At 37.7% G+C, this 11,611-nt stretch overlaps 1 protein-coding gene across 1 annotated transcript in view; it reads right to left on the bottom strand.

Annotated features, from left to right (window-relative positions):
• Positions 1-1,275: 1,275 nt before the first annotated feature.
• The window catches only part of KCNK10 (potassium two pore domain channel subfamily K member 10), a 175,121-nt gene continuing 164,785 nt past the window's right edge, over positions 1,276-11,611 (bottom strand). The window contains exons 6-7 of the mRNA XM_074232058.1: positions 8,217-8,359; positions 1,276-1,899 (exon numbers count right to left, since the gene is read on the bottom strand). Of these exons, the coding sequence (XP_074088159.1) occupies positions 1,276-1,899; positions 8,217-8,359 (767 nt within the window). The remainder of the gene's footprint in view (positions 1,900-8,216; positions 8,360-11,611) is intronic.

The raw sequence follows: 11,611 nt of genomic DNA, 5'->3' as shown, positions 1-11,611 counted from the left end.
AGGAAAATCAAAACTAAAAAGCTAAAAAAAATGAAAATTAAAGGATGACAAAATATAATGAATAGTATTAATGGCACTTAAACTCTAAGCACTTGAAACACACTTCTTAAATGACTAGATTTGGTTGATGGACAGGTTTTCCCCTTGTTTGGAGACATCAGGGCTGGATTTCACATCTCCACCCCACTCCACCCAAAAGTGACAGAGAGCCCTGAGATGCTAATGATGCATGGTCCTCATCTATCTCTAGGTATCAGAAATGGATGATATCAGTTTTTATAAAAAGTCATATTCAGCTAGAGTCAACAGCAGGATGCTGACAACATGCAAGGCAGTAGCTTCCCACCCCACCCCCAACCCAACCCCTTTGTCTGCCTATATTAAAAGCAAAGTTCTGCCAGAAAGCATGAAAAGGGAGAATTTAAAACCAGTTTGCCTGACACTGGACACATTGAGGAAAACACAAGGTTTGCCATTGAACAATACCGTAGCTGAAGCTGAGTTTTTGCCTATGTTATCCAGTTCATCTGGGCTATCTCTCAGAGAAAAAAAAAAAAGAAATTCAGTATATTTTTGTCATTGGTTAAGGTGATATCCACAGTGTGATGTTTGTTTTGTTGTTCTTTTCTTTCTTTTTAATGAGAAAAGTAATTGCACCTTTTAACATATTTGCTCTGATCTCCTTCCAACAGTCAGCTGATTTCGGGTTCCATGGACATTCTTTTGGAGTTTAGAAAAACTAAGCATTTAGATGATTTAAAAAATTTCAAGCTCAGAACACTTGCCAAAATGTAAAATGAATTTCTAATAAGTTACCAGTTCACCCCAATCATTTTCCCTTTACCTAGGTATATACATAGCACTATGTATATTCAGGAAACATACAAGATGTTCAGGAAACAGGTCTCCACTGATAAGATACAGAATTCTCACTTTTTTTTCTTTCAAAAGGCTGGTCTAAAAAAATAGCTGCCCTTTTTTCCCCCCAACTATTATGCCAGGGTGGTAACCTTCCAGTTGTATTGCCATGGTAACTCTCTCCCTTAACATTTCACCATGGTAACCTGCTTGTTGAAACTCTCGGTGTGTGTTCTACTGTCACTATTTGAAGTGCTGTACTTTGATTCATTTTGGCAGAGCCAGCTTTCAGTCATTTATGGCACAGTGAAATATTCTTCAATGCTATGTAATTCAGACTAATTAAAGAAGTTCATATAAGGCACATGTCTCAATATATATATATATATGTATAAAAACACTAACATCACATTACATTTAATTTCTGTCTTCAAGTAATGATTTGTTTTCATGTTCCCTTTCTTTGGTCTCAGAAGGTATTACACCATTCTCCATCTCCGAATGCTGTTGGATACAGTCAGTCAAAATGGCTGTGCTCGAATTGTCGGAGTTGCACATTTTTTCCGAATCTTCTTCTTTTTTCTCCTCATCCAGGGAATAATTCCGGAAGGTCTTGTAAATTTTCTGAACATCCTCTGGAACGCTCTTTTTAAGGTCTTTGTTTTTCCTCTTGGTGAGCTTAGAGGAAGAAGATCCAAACTTGTTGATGATGTTGTCCTCGGACGCTCCCTGCCCATGTTTGTTCAGATGCTCCGACCCCTTTAGGCGCAAGTTGTTGGGTCGGTTATTGATGCTTTCCTGAGAGGAAGCTTTGAAGCGCCCAGTCTCCAGGGCGGCGAAGACGGAGCGCTTCTCAGGAGACAGCATGTCCAGGGAGTGGGCCCTCTGATCCAGGCCCAAGCGCCTGCGTTCCATGCTCCGGATCGTGGCTGCCCGCTGAAGCTTGTCATGGATCTCCACGCTCAGGCGCCTCCGTGTCTCCCTGAACTCAGCTGTCACATTGGCTTTCCACTCCGCTGCGTGGGCTTTTATTTCGCCAACCTGGACAAAAACAAAATTCAAGATAACCCGAGTGAGAGGAGACTTGATTCTGACACTTCTTTCTAGGACACTGGTTTTACCTCTGTTGTCTTCCCACGTGAGGGGTGTTTCAATTTTACAAAAAGAGAATTGTGGTTGGTTAATATAGATATATAGCAAGTTCGAGATCATAGCCATCATAACATAATTATAATAATAACACATTTATATAGTTGTAGATGTCTTTTTATGATGCTTAAATTATGCCTTAAAGTTTATAAACCACTTTTTAAACAACACTACCTGGAGATAGAATTTAGGAATTGTTTTTCATGTTTATCTTTTTATTAAAATATCTTTTTAAATTTTTTTTATTTAAGGCAATGGAGTTAAGTGACTGCCCAAGGTCACACAACTAGGCAACTATTAAGTGTCTGAGGTCATATTTGACCTCCTGACTCCAGGACCCATACTCTGTCCAGTGCGCCACCTAGCTGCCCCTTCATTTTTATCTTTTTAGTCCCTATACTTGATACAATAGGTACTTAATATATACTTTCTGAATGGAGTGGATGAATGAGGACAAGTAGTATTATAGGTATAACTTTAAGGTTTATAAATCACACCCCCCACAAGCAAGTTATTAAGAAAGGCAGGAAAGGATAGTTATTTACATTTTATAGATGAGGAAACACAGTTACTATTAGAGCTAAAATGAGATTATAGGATGTAGGAGAGTATATTATGATTTCAAACTAACATATCAGAAGATCAGGATAACTGGATGCTAATATTTGTTATGCCACTAACTAGTAAGTTAGTGAGCAAGTTACCAAATCTCTCTGTGCCTCAATTTCCTTATGAAGGGATTGGACTCGATGGTTTCTATGATCTCTATCTACTTAAAGAATCTAGACATTTATATTTCTTCTGTGAAATCAGAAACTTTCAAATTGATTGGTCAGTAATTAGTTTGGTTCATAAAAGCATGGGAGTTGAAATCTGAAAAGCTCTTAGAAATTTACAATTCAGGGCAGCTAGGTGAATAATTACTTAGTTGTGTAACCTTGGGCACGTCACTTTACCCCATCTGAGGCCAAATTTGAACTCAGGACCTCCTGATTCCAGACTTGGTGCCACCTAGCTGCCCCCAAAAAGAAATCTTAGATTCAATTTATTATTAATGGTTGCTCTGCAAGAGAAGAGTATAAAGTTCATTAGAGATAACACCATAACATTTTTCTTGGAGTCCGTGCTATGATAACATATTTGTAAATTAGACCATGCTCTAAAAAGCTTCTTCTAGTATAACTGATTAGTTAAGATTCTTTGTTAGGATATAAGAATTACCCATTTTAGAAGTAGTATAATTCAGTTGAAAATCAATTGAGACAGAATCCAAGAGACATGGGTTCTCATGTCATTTTAACACCTTTAGAGTTCTATGATCTTGGCCATATAACTTAACTCTTAATTGGAGCACAATTTATTTATAGAATAAAAATAAATATATAAAGTCTGCATATCTTACAGGACTAGGACTCAGCTCAAAAGAGAGAATGTATAAAGAAGTGTTTCAGAAATGGTAAAGTACTAAACAAATGAATGGTATACATCTGTCCATTCTTTCTTTTTTTTTCTTTTGCAAGGCAATGGGGTTAAGAGACTTGCCCATGGTAGCACAGCTAAATAAGTATTTAGTGTCTAAGGCAAGATTTGAACTCAGGTCCTCCTGACTCCAGGGCCAGTGCTCTATCCAGTGTGCCACCTAGCTGGCCCCATTCTTTCAATAAACATTGATTAAGTGCCCATTGAGAAAAGACCATTCTGTTAGGTGTAAGAAAAGATATAAAACTGAGATAAGACACAATCCTTGCCCTCAAAGTAACTTAAAGTAGCAGAGGAATAAAATATGAACACTTTGCTATATACAATATTATCTTGGCCAAGTCACTCAGTTCTGTTTGTCTGAGTTTCCTTATCTGTAAAATGAGCTGGAGAAGGAAATTGCAAATGTCTCTAGTTTCTTTTCCAAGAAAAATCCCAAATGGGGCCACAAAGAGTCAGATGTGACTGAAAATGGCTGAACAACAACAAAACACTTGTGAGGTTTAAAGATATAAAGTCACTTGCCCAAGGTGACACAGGAAGTAAAATGCATGGGCCAAGTTCAAAATCAGGTCCTTGAGCTTCAAATCTAGTGCTCTTCCACTATACCATGACGTTTTATGATATTGCAGGAAAGTGAAACTCAAACCCATAAAGAGAAAGACCTAGATTTTAGTGAGCCTTGATCAGTGGAACAAATAACATGTTTCCTTAAATAGATATGAAACTTGAATCTGCAGACAAGAAAGTCCATATTTATACAGTTCGCTTTTCTCTCTCTGGCAGCAGTTTCTGCTGATATTGTTAAATAACTGGGGATTCCAAATTAAAATGACATTGACACCACTATTTTTGCCAATCAGGAAAAATAAGACTTTGTGCCCAAAGCTAGCAAAAATGAAATGGAGAACTCATCTTCTCATGTACTTATCAGGTTCTATTTTGAATTTAATTTATAAGAATATATTTGGATCTCTTTATTAGATGGTAAACTCCATGAGATCAAATGCCACATCTTATTTACTTTTTGCATCACCCAAAGCACCTAGCAAAGAATGTAAGCATCTGTTTAAATTAGTCGTCTAATAAATGACCAAATTGAATTTATTCAATCAACAACCATTGGCCTTTTATGCATAATTTTAACTATAGCTTGCCATTGATGACATAGTCCTCCTAGCCATCTCTTCTAGTACTGGCTACACTTTGATTCATTCTCCTCAGCTCACTGAAGGAAATAAAAGATGGATTACTCCTTGATCCCCTATTGCCATTTCTAGGTTCTTTCCCTTCTATAATTTGAGGTTCATTCTATTCATATGTACTATTCAATGAAAACTCTGGTAGCTCTCCTCCGTAGACTCCAAGGTAACTCTTCTTCCTTCCTCAATGAATTCAGTATATGGCTCACAATTTTTATCTCCTCTCCTTCTCCTTCAACATACATATTGACTCAAATACCATAGTTAACTCAATCTACTCCTAGCCCATGATCTACTCCTCCACTCTACATCAATCATACATAAAGATGGACATAACATTTGTCATCCAAAAATGTACCCACCTCTATGTTCAAGATTTCTGAAATCCTCTTATCCAACCATAATCCATTGACTTTTCCCCTCTTCTTCCTTCTTTTCCAAAACTTCATTGGTACCATAATCTTTAAATCCTTAATCTTCAGTTATCTCCCAGAGCAGCTCCCCTATATTAACTCCTCTCTTCTTTTCCCCATCTTGACCCCCTGGTGAAACAATTCAACTTTGTCCTGTTCCCTTATAAGTCTATCATTTCACAGATTGCTCCATTAAGCCTGAACCTTGGGTCACTTCTGTGTTTGTGTGTGTGTGTGTGTGTGTTTGTGTGTGTGTGTGTGTGTGTGTGTGTGTATGCCCCTGACAAGAGAAATCAACAATCAACATTGATTGGTAGACATTTAAATGGGCAAATGAGATGGGCAAAACTCCTACTGAAAACATGGCTAGATCAGGAGACTTGGTCACCTCCAGCACTCTGGACCAAGGAATTCACCTCTATACATCTCTATACTTGGTTAGTTTTTTTCTTTCATGAGCTAGGTTGCCCTAAATTCCAAAAAAGGAGAGGAATGTAGCACAAAGGTTTATAATTTGAACCTGGAATTATCTAATGTTAGAGATTTATACTCTAATAGTAGTTAGGTGGAGAAGCATGTTCTTGGAGGATTTAGGCAATCTCATCTGTCAGCCTTGTCCTTCAAGACTGGCTAACTAACCTATAGGGTCTGGGCCCTAAATGAGGAAACAGAAAAAGAAAAGCCTGGATCCCAATTTAATAATTTCTCTCATGTCCAACTATTCATTTTAAGAAGTTTTTCCCATTCCCTCCTAATTTTACTGCCTTCCCTTTCTTATTTATTTTCTATTTTTCCTGTATACAACTTGCTTGTATATATTTCTTTGCTTGTTGTCCTCCCCATTATATAGTAAGCTCCTTGAGGGCAGGGACTGTCTTGTCTCTTTTTGTATCCCCAGTGCTTTGTGTTTAATAAATGTTTACTGACTGATTAACTAATAAAATACTATGCTTGGAAGAAATGAGGCACTTGAAAATAATGAATTAAAATATCATACTCTTTGACTCAGTCATCTTACTGCCATCTATATACCCCCAAGGAAATCATTAATTCAAAGAAAGATCCCAAAAGCATCAAGGTATTTACAGTAACATTTTTGTAGTTAAATAATTGGCAATAAAATAAGTGACTATTGATTGGGGGAATAGTTTTTTAAAAAAACATCTGATGTGTGTGTGTGTGTGTGTGTGTGTGTATGTGTATCTGTTGTAATGTTACTATTATGCAAGAATGATGAATATGGAAAAGACAGAGATATATGGGAAGAACTGAAATAAAGTGAAGTAACCAGAGCCAAAAAAATTAAATATATAATAACTACAACAATGTGAATGGAACAAAAAAATGAAACTAAATTCTATGAAAATATAATAACCATATTTGTCTCCCCAAAAGACATATAAAATTACACCCCCTTACCTTCTTTGTTTTAAGGTTTTTTGCAAGGCAAATGGGGTTAAGTGGCTTGCTCAAGGCCACATAGCTAGGTAATTATTAAGTGTCTTGAGGCTGGATTTGAATTCAGCTACTCCTGACTCCAGGTCTGATGCTCTATCCAGTGTGCCACCTAGTCAGCCCCCCCTTCCCGTTCTTTTTAAAAAATTCTTTTTTAATCTTAATTTATGAAATAAAACAGCTCTTCTTTGTAGAAGTGGAGGATTTGGGTATGCCGCATTGCATTTAATAGTTGATGCTGGATGATGTATTTAATTTTATTAAAATGAATTTTTTTCTCTCTTTTCATTTATAAGAGATGCCTCTCCGGAAGGAAGAAGGAGACATATTGGGAAATTAAAGTCAAATTAAGAACAAGATATTAAGAAAATTTCCTCTGAAAAAGGGAGAGCTGGGTTTATAATATTTTAATTAATGCTATTGCTGGTTCTTTTACTTCTTGCATTCTGGCTTCTCTTTACTTCCATCTCTCTGCCTTCCCTTTTCTTTACTCTATCCTTATTGACATATAGACTGCTGAAGATTGAAAGATCTTTGGTGATTACCCAGTCTAAGCTAAATATTTTAACAGATGAGAAAACTGAAATCCAGGATTAAGGAATTTGTCCAAGAATCACTCAACAAGTGGATGGCTCAGTGGATACAATACCTGGGCCATATATGAACCATATGCTCATATATCTTGAGCTGGAAAGGACCCTTTATTTCCCTTTCATTTTATAGATAAGAAAAATGAAACCCACAAATGTTAAGTAAATTGCCCAAAGTCATGTATGTAATAAACATCAAAGGCTTAACTTGAACACAACTCCTTTGACTCCTGAATAAAGATTCAATGTTTTTTCCATTGTGTCATTCTCTATAACCTCCTCCCACCACATTTAGTGATCTTACTTCTACACCACCCCAAAATCCACTTACTTCTCTCTCTTTTTTATTCTTCATAAAAGCCTACCATTTTAAACCTTCTTTTTCATAGCATGCCTTTCTTCTTACTAGTGCCTTTGGCAGGGTTTTCATAAGAATTGATGCCTAAGGTTAAACTGTATTTAGCAATTAGAACACATTTCTCTACTGACCAAGAGCACAAGAGAGATAACAAGACTGAGTGAATTTTAAACTCCTCTTCAAGACTGATCATTATTGCTTGACTTGTAAAGGCTTATACAACAATAAAGGTCAAGTAAAGACTAATAACAACAAATTAACAAAGAATCTATGTGTCAAAGCATGGTCTAATCACATAACCATAAATACAACTGAAGAAAAAAAAATTAGAGTTTCTTTCTGTTCTCCAGATTTCTTTTACTGAAAGAAACAGTCTCATCTACCAATACCATGTTTGATCCTGACTCATGCTCTGCTAGTCTTAAAGTTTGTTTCTGTTTTTGTTTTCCTTTTTCACTACTGGGACTGTGGTATACCCAAATACTAGGTCTTCAGAGTTAGAAGATTAATAACTGAGTCTCCATCTTATCTCCCCTGTCAGGAAAGAATTTAGAGATTACTACTCCTTTTGGTATGAGGAAAAAAAGTGCAATTTGACAAAGTTTAGTGAGAGGTATTAGGGCAAGGACAAGCATAAACATGAGGTTAAGACTATCTTTGGTTTGATCTGATGTTTCCTGAAATTGTTGTATAGTTGGGAAAAGTACCATACCTCTTCTTTTGTCTTTTTGGACAGAACCCGGAGCCAGTCTCCAATCATACTGAGGACAGCAGCAAAATAGGCCAGTCCTACCAGGATCCAAAACCACACTAAGGGCTTATACCACTCTCGATAATTGATACCGGCATTTCCCCCTGAAAAGAACAAAATGTTACTGTGTGAATATTTTTTATACATTAGATTTACAGCATTTGTATTTTAGTCCATCAAATGAATTTGTATTGTAGTCCATCTAATGAATCCACTAGACCACCTAGCTGCCCCCCGCCCCTTCTCCAATCAATTTTTGCTGCCCCACTCTGGTTCTTTTTTAAAGTTTACAGTTATTAATTGAAACCTGTTCACTAATCACCATGAACTCTCCCTGTGATACCAATTTTAATTACTTTTTGTAATTTTTTATTGATACCTTTTATGTGTACATTATCTTCTTTTCTGCATACAACCTTCATTTTCTACCCAATGAACTATATCACTTTATAAAACTTTTTATGATTTTATTTTTTATTTATTTTATTTTTGTACAAATGATGTTTTTTAAACATTACTAAAATATTCTTGTTTAAGAGTAAACATAATACCCCCTCCCACAAAAAATATAGACCCTCATGAGAAATAAAGGAAAGGAAAGAGAAAAAATGTGCTTCAGTCTGTGTTCCAAACCACCAGCTCTGTCTCACATGGATCACATTCTTTATGACAAGTCCATCATAAAAGCTACTTCCATATTTTTCTCTTTTTTTAGGTTTTTGCAAGGCAAATGGGGTTAAGTAGCTTGCCCAAGGCCACACAGCTAGGTAATTATTAAGTGTCTGAGACCAGATTTGAACCCAGGTACTCCTGACTCCAAGGCCAGTGCTTTATCCACTATGTCACCTAGCCACCCCTACTTCCATATTTTTCTACCGTTGCTGTTGCTGATTGCAACTCCCTCCATTCATACCTCCCCACTACCATATACTATTTTTTCTCTTTCCTTTCACTCTGTCCCTCTTCTAAAACATGCTGTAGGGTAGCTGAGTGGTGCAGCAGACTGATCACCAGTCCTGGGCCCAAGCCCAAATACCACCCCTGAGACCCAGCAACCACTCAGCCCCATGGTCCCAGACAGGTCACCCAATCCCAGATCCTTGCAAGAAGTAAAAAAGAAAATGTGTTATATCTGACCACTCTCCCCCATGATCCACTCTCTCCTTCATCACTTACATCCCCCCCTTCTCCAGTCCCCCTTCTCTCTTTTTTATTCTAGATGTCTATTCCTCATTGAGTGTATATGCTGTTTCCTCTCCAAGCCACCTCTGATGAGAACAAAGGTTATCTCATTCCCCCTTGCCTCCTTCCATATCATTGCAATAGCTCATTGTAAAAAAAAATCTTTTATAAAAAATGCCTTAGCTTATTCTACTTCTCCTTTCTTCTACTCCCAGTACATTTCCCTTTTAGCCATTGACTCCATTTTTACAATATATTATATCTTCAAATTCAGCTCTCTCCTGTGCTTCATCTGCCTGCTCTATTAAATGAGAAGTTTTATATAAATATTATCAGTATCATTTTTCTATGCAGGAATACATGCAGTTCATCATCATTTAGTCCCTCATATTTTACCCTTCTTCTCCACTCTCTATGCTTCACCTGAGTCCTGTATTTGAAAGTCAAACTTTCTGTCCAGCTCTGGTTCTTTCAACAGAACAATTGAAATTCCCCTGGTTCATTGAAAGTCTATCTTTTTTCCCTGGAAGAGGATGTTCACTTTTTCTGGGTAGTTGGTTCTCAGTTGCATTCCAAGCTCTTTTGCCTTCTGGAATATTGTATTCCAAGCCCTATGAGCTCTTAATGTGGTTGCTGCTAAGTCCTGTGTGATCCTGACTGCAGTTCAGCAATATTTGAATTGTGTCCTTCTGACTGTTTGTAATATTTTTCTCTTTGACTTGGGAGTTCTGGAACTTAGCTATAATATTCCTGGGGGGGGGGTTGGGTTTTTTGATCTCTTTCCAGGGAAGATTGGTGGATCCTCTCAATTTCTATTTTGCCCTCAGCTTCTAGGATATCTGGGCAAATTTCCTGTAGGAATTCTTTAAAAATGAGGTCAAGGCTCTTTTCCTGATCATGACTTTAAGGTATCCCAATAATTTTTAAATTATCTTTCCTGTGTTTGTTTTCCAGATCAGTTGTTTTGTCAATGAGAAGATTCACATTTTCTTCTAATTTTTCATTCTTTTGGTGTTGAAGTATTGTATCTTGATTTCTCATAAAGTCATCAGCTTCCTTTAGCTCCATTCTACATCTGAAGGATTTGTTTTCCTCAGAGAGCTTTCTTACTTTTCCTCAAAAAGCTTCTTTCTTTTTCCATCTGACCAATTCTACTTTTTAAAGCATTCTTCTCCTCAATAACTTTTTGAACTGTTTTATCCATTTGACCTATGCTGGAATTTTTTTTATCTTTTTTTTATCTTTTTTTTAGGTTTTTGCAAGGCAAATGGGGTTAAAGTAGCTTGCTCAAGGCCACACAGCTAGGTAATTATTAAGTGTCTGAGACTGGATTTGAACCCAGGTACTCCTGACTCCAAGGCCAGTGCTTTATCCACTACGCCACCTAGCCGCCCCCTTTGCTGGTTTTTAACATGTTATTTTCTTCAGCATTTTTTTTTATCTCCTTGACGAAGCTGTTGACTACCTTTTCATGTTTTCCTGCATCTCTCACATTTCTTTTCCCATTTTTCTTCTATCTCCCTTATTTGATTTTCAAAATCTTTTTTGAGCTCTGTCATAGCCTGAGTCCAATTTCCATTTTTCTTAGAGTCTTTAGATGCAGGAAGTTGTACTTCCTCAACTTGAGTATTTCGATCCTTCTTGGGATCATAGACAACGCATTTCTCAATAGTGTTCTTTTTTCTCTGTTTACCCATTTCTCCAGCCTATACCTGGTTTGGGGGAGCTTCCTGAACTTTTGAATATTATTGGGACACCCCCCCACCCCCTGCCACAAGGATCTCAGTGTGTGAAGCTCTGTCTTCCCTCCTGGTCTGTGAATGAGCACAAGCACACCCCTCTGCCATGGGGCTGAGGTGGGGGGGGGCTGCTCTACTATGGGGGGCCTAGACTGTGATTAGGATCTGAAGGTGGTCAGAGTCCCAGAGTCCTGTTCTGAGTACAGAGAATAGCCCTCTGAAGTTTCTCTTCACTCCTCTACCTTTGGTGGGCTGAGCACTCAAGGCTCAGTTGCCTGGGAGCTCCTGCTTACCGGCTCCACACCTGCTTCTGTTTCCTGGATCTGGACTGCCATGAGAACCGCCCCCCACCCTGCTGAGCTGACTGCACTGACTGCAGCAACTGCCCTGAGGGCCTGAACTTCCTGCGCTTGCCCTGGCAGAAGTCCCCTTCGC

This window comes from Macrotis lagotis, chromosome 4 (genome assembly GCF_037893015.1).
Source record: "Macrotis lagotis isolate mMagLag1 chromosome 4, bilby.v1.9.chrom.fasta, whole genome shotgun sequence".
In the NCBI taxonomy this organism is placed as follows: Eukaryota; Metazoa; Chordata; class Mammalia; order Peramelemorphia; family Peramelidae; genus Macrotis; species Macrotis lagotis.
The sequence above is the reverse complement of the archived record's forward strand: the minus strand, read 5'-3'. Positions and strand labels throughout refer to the sequence as shown.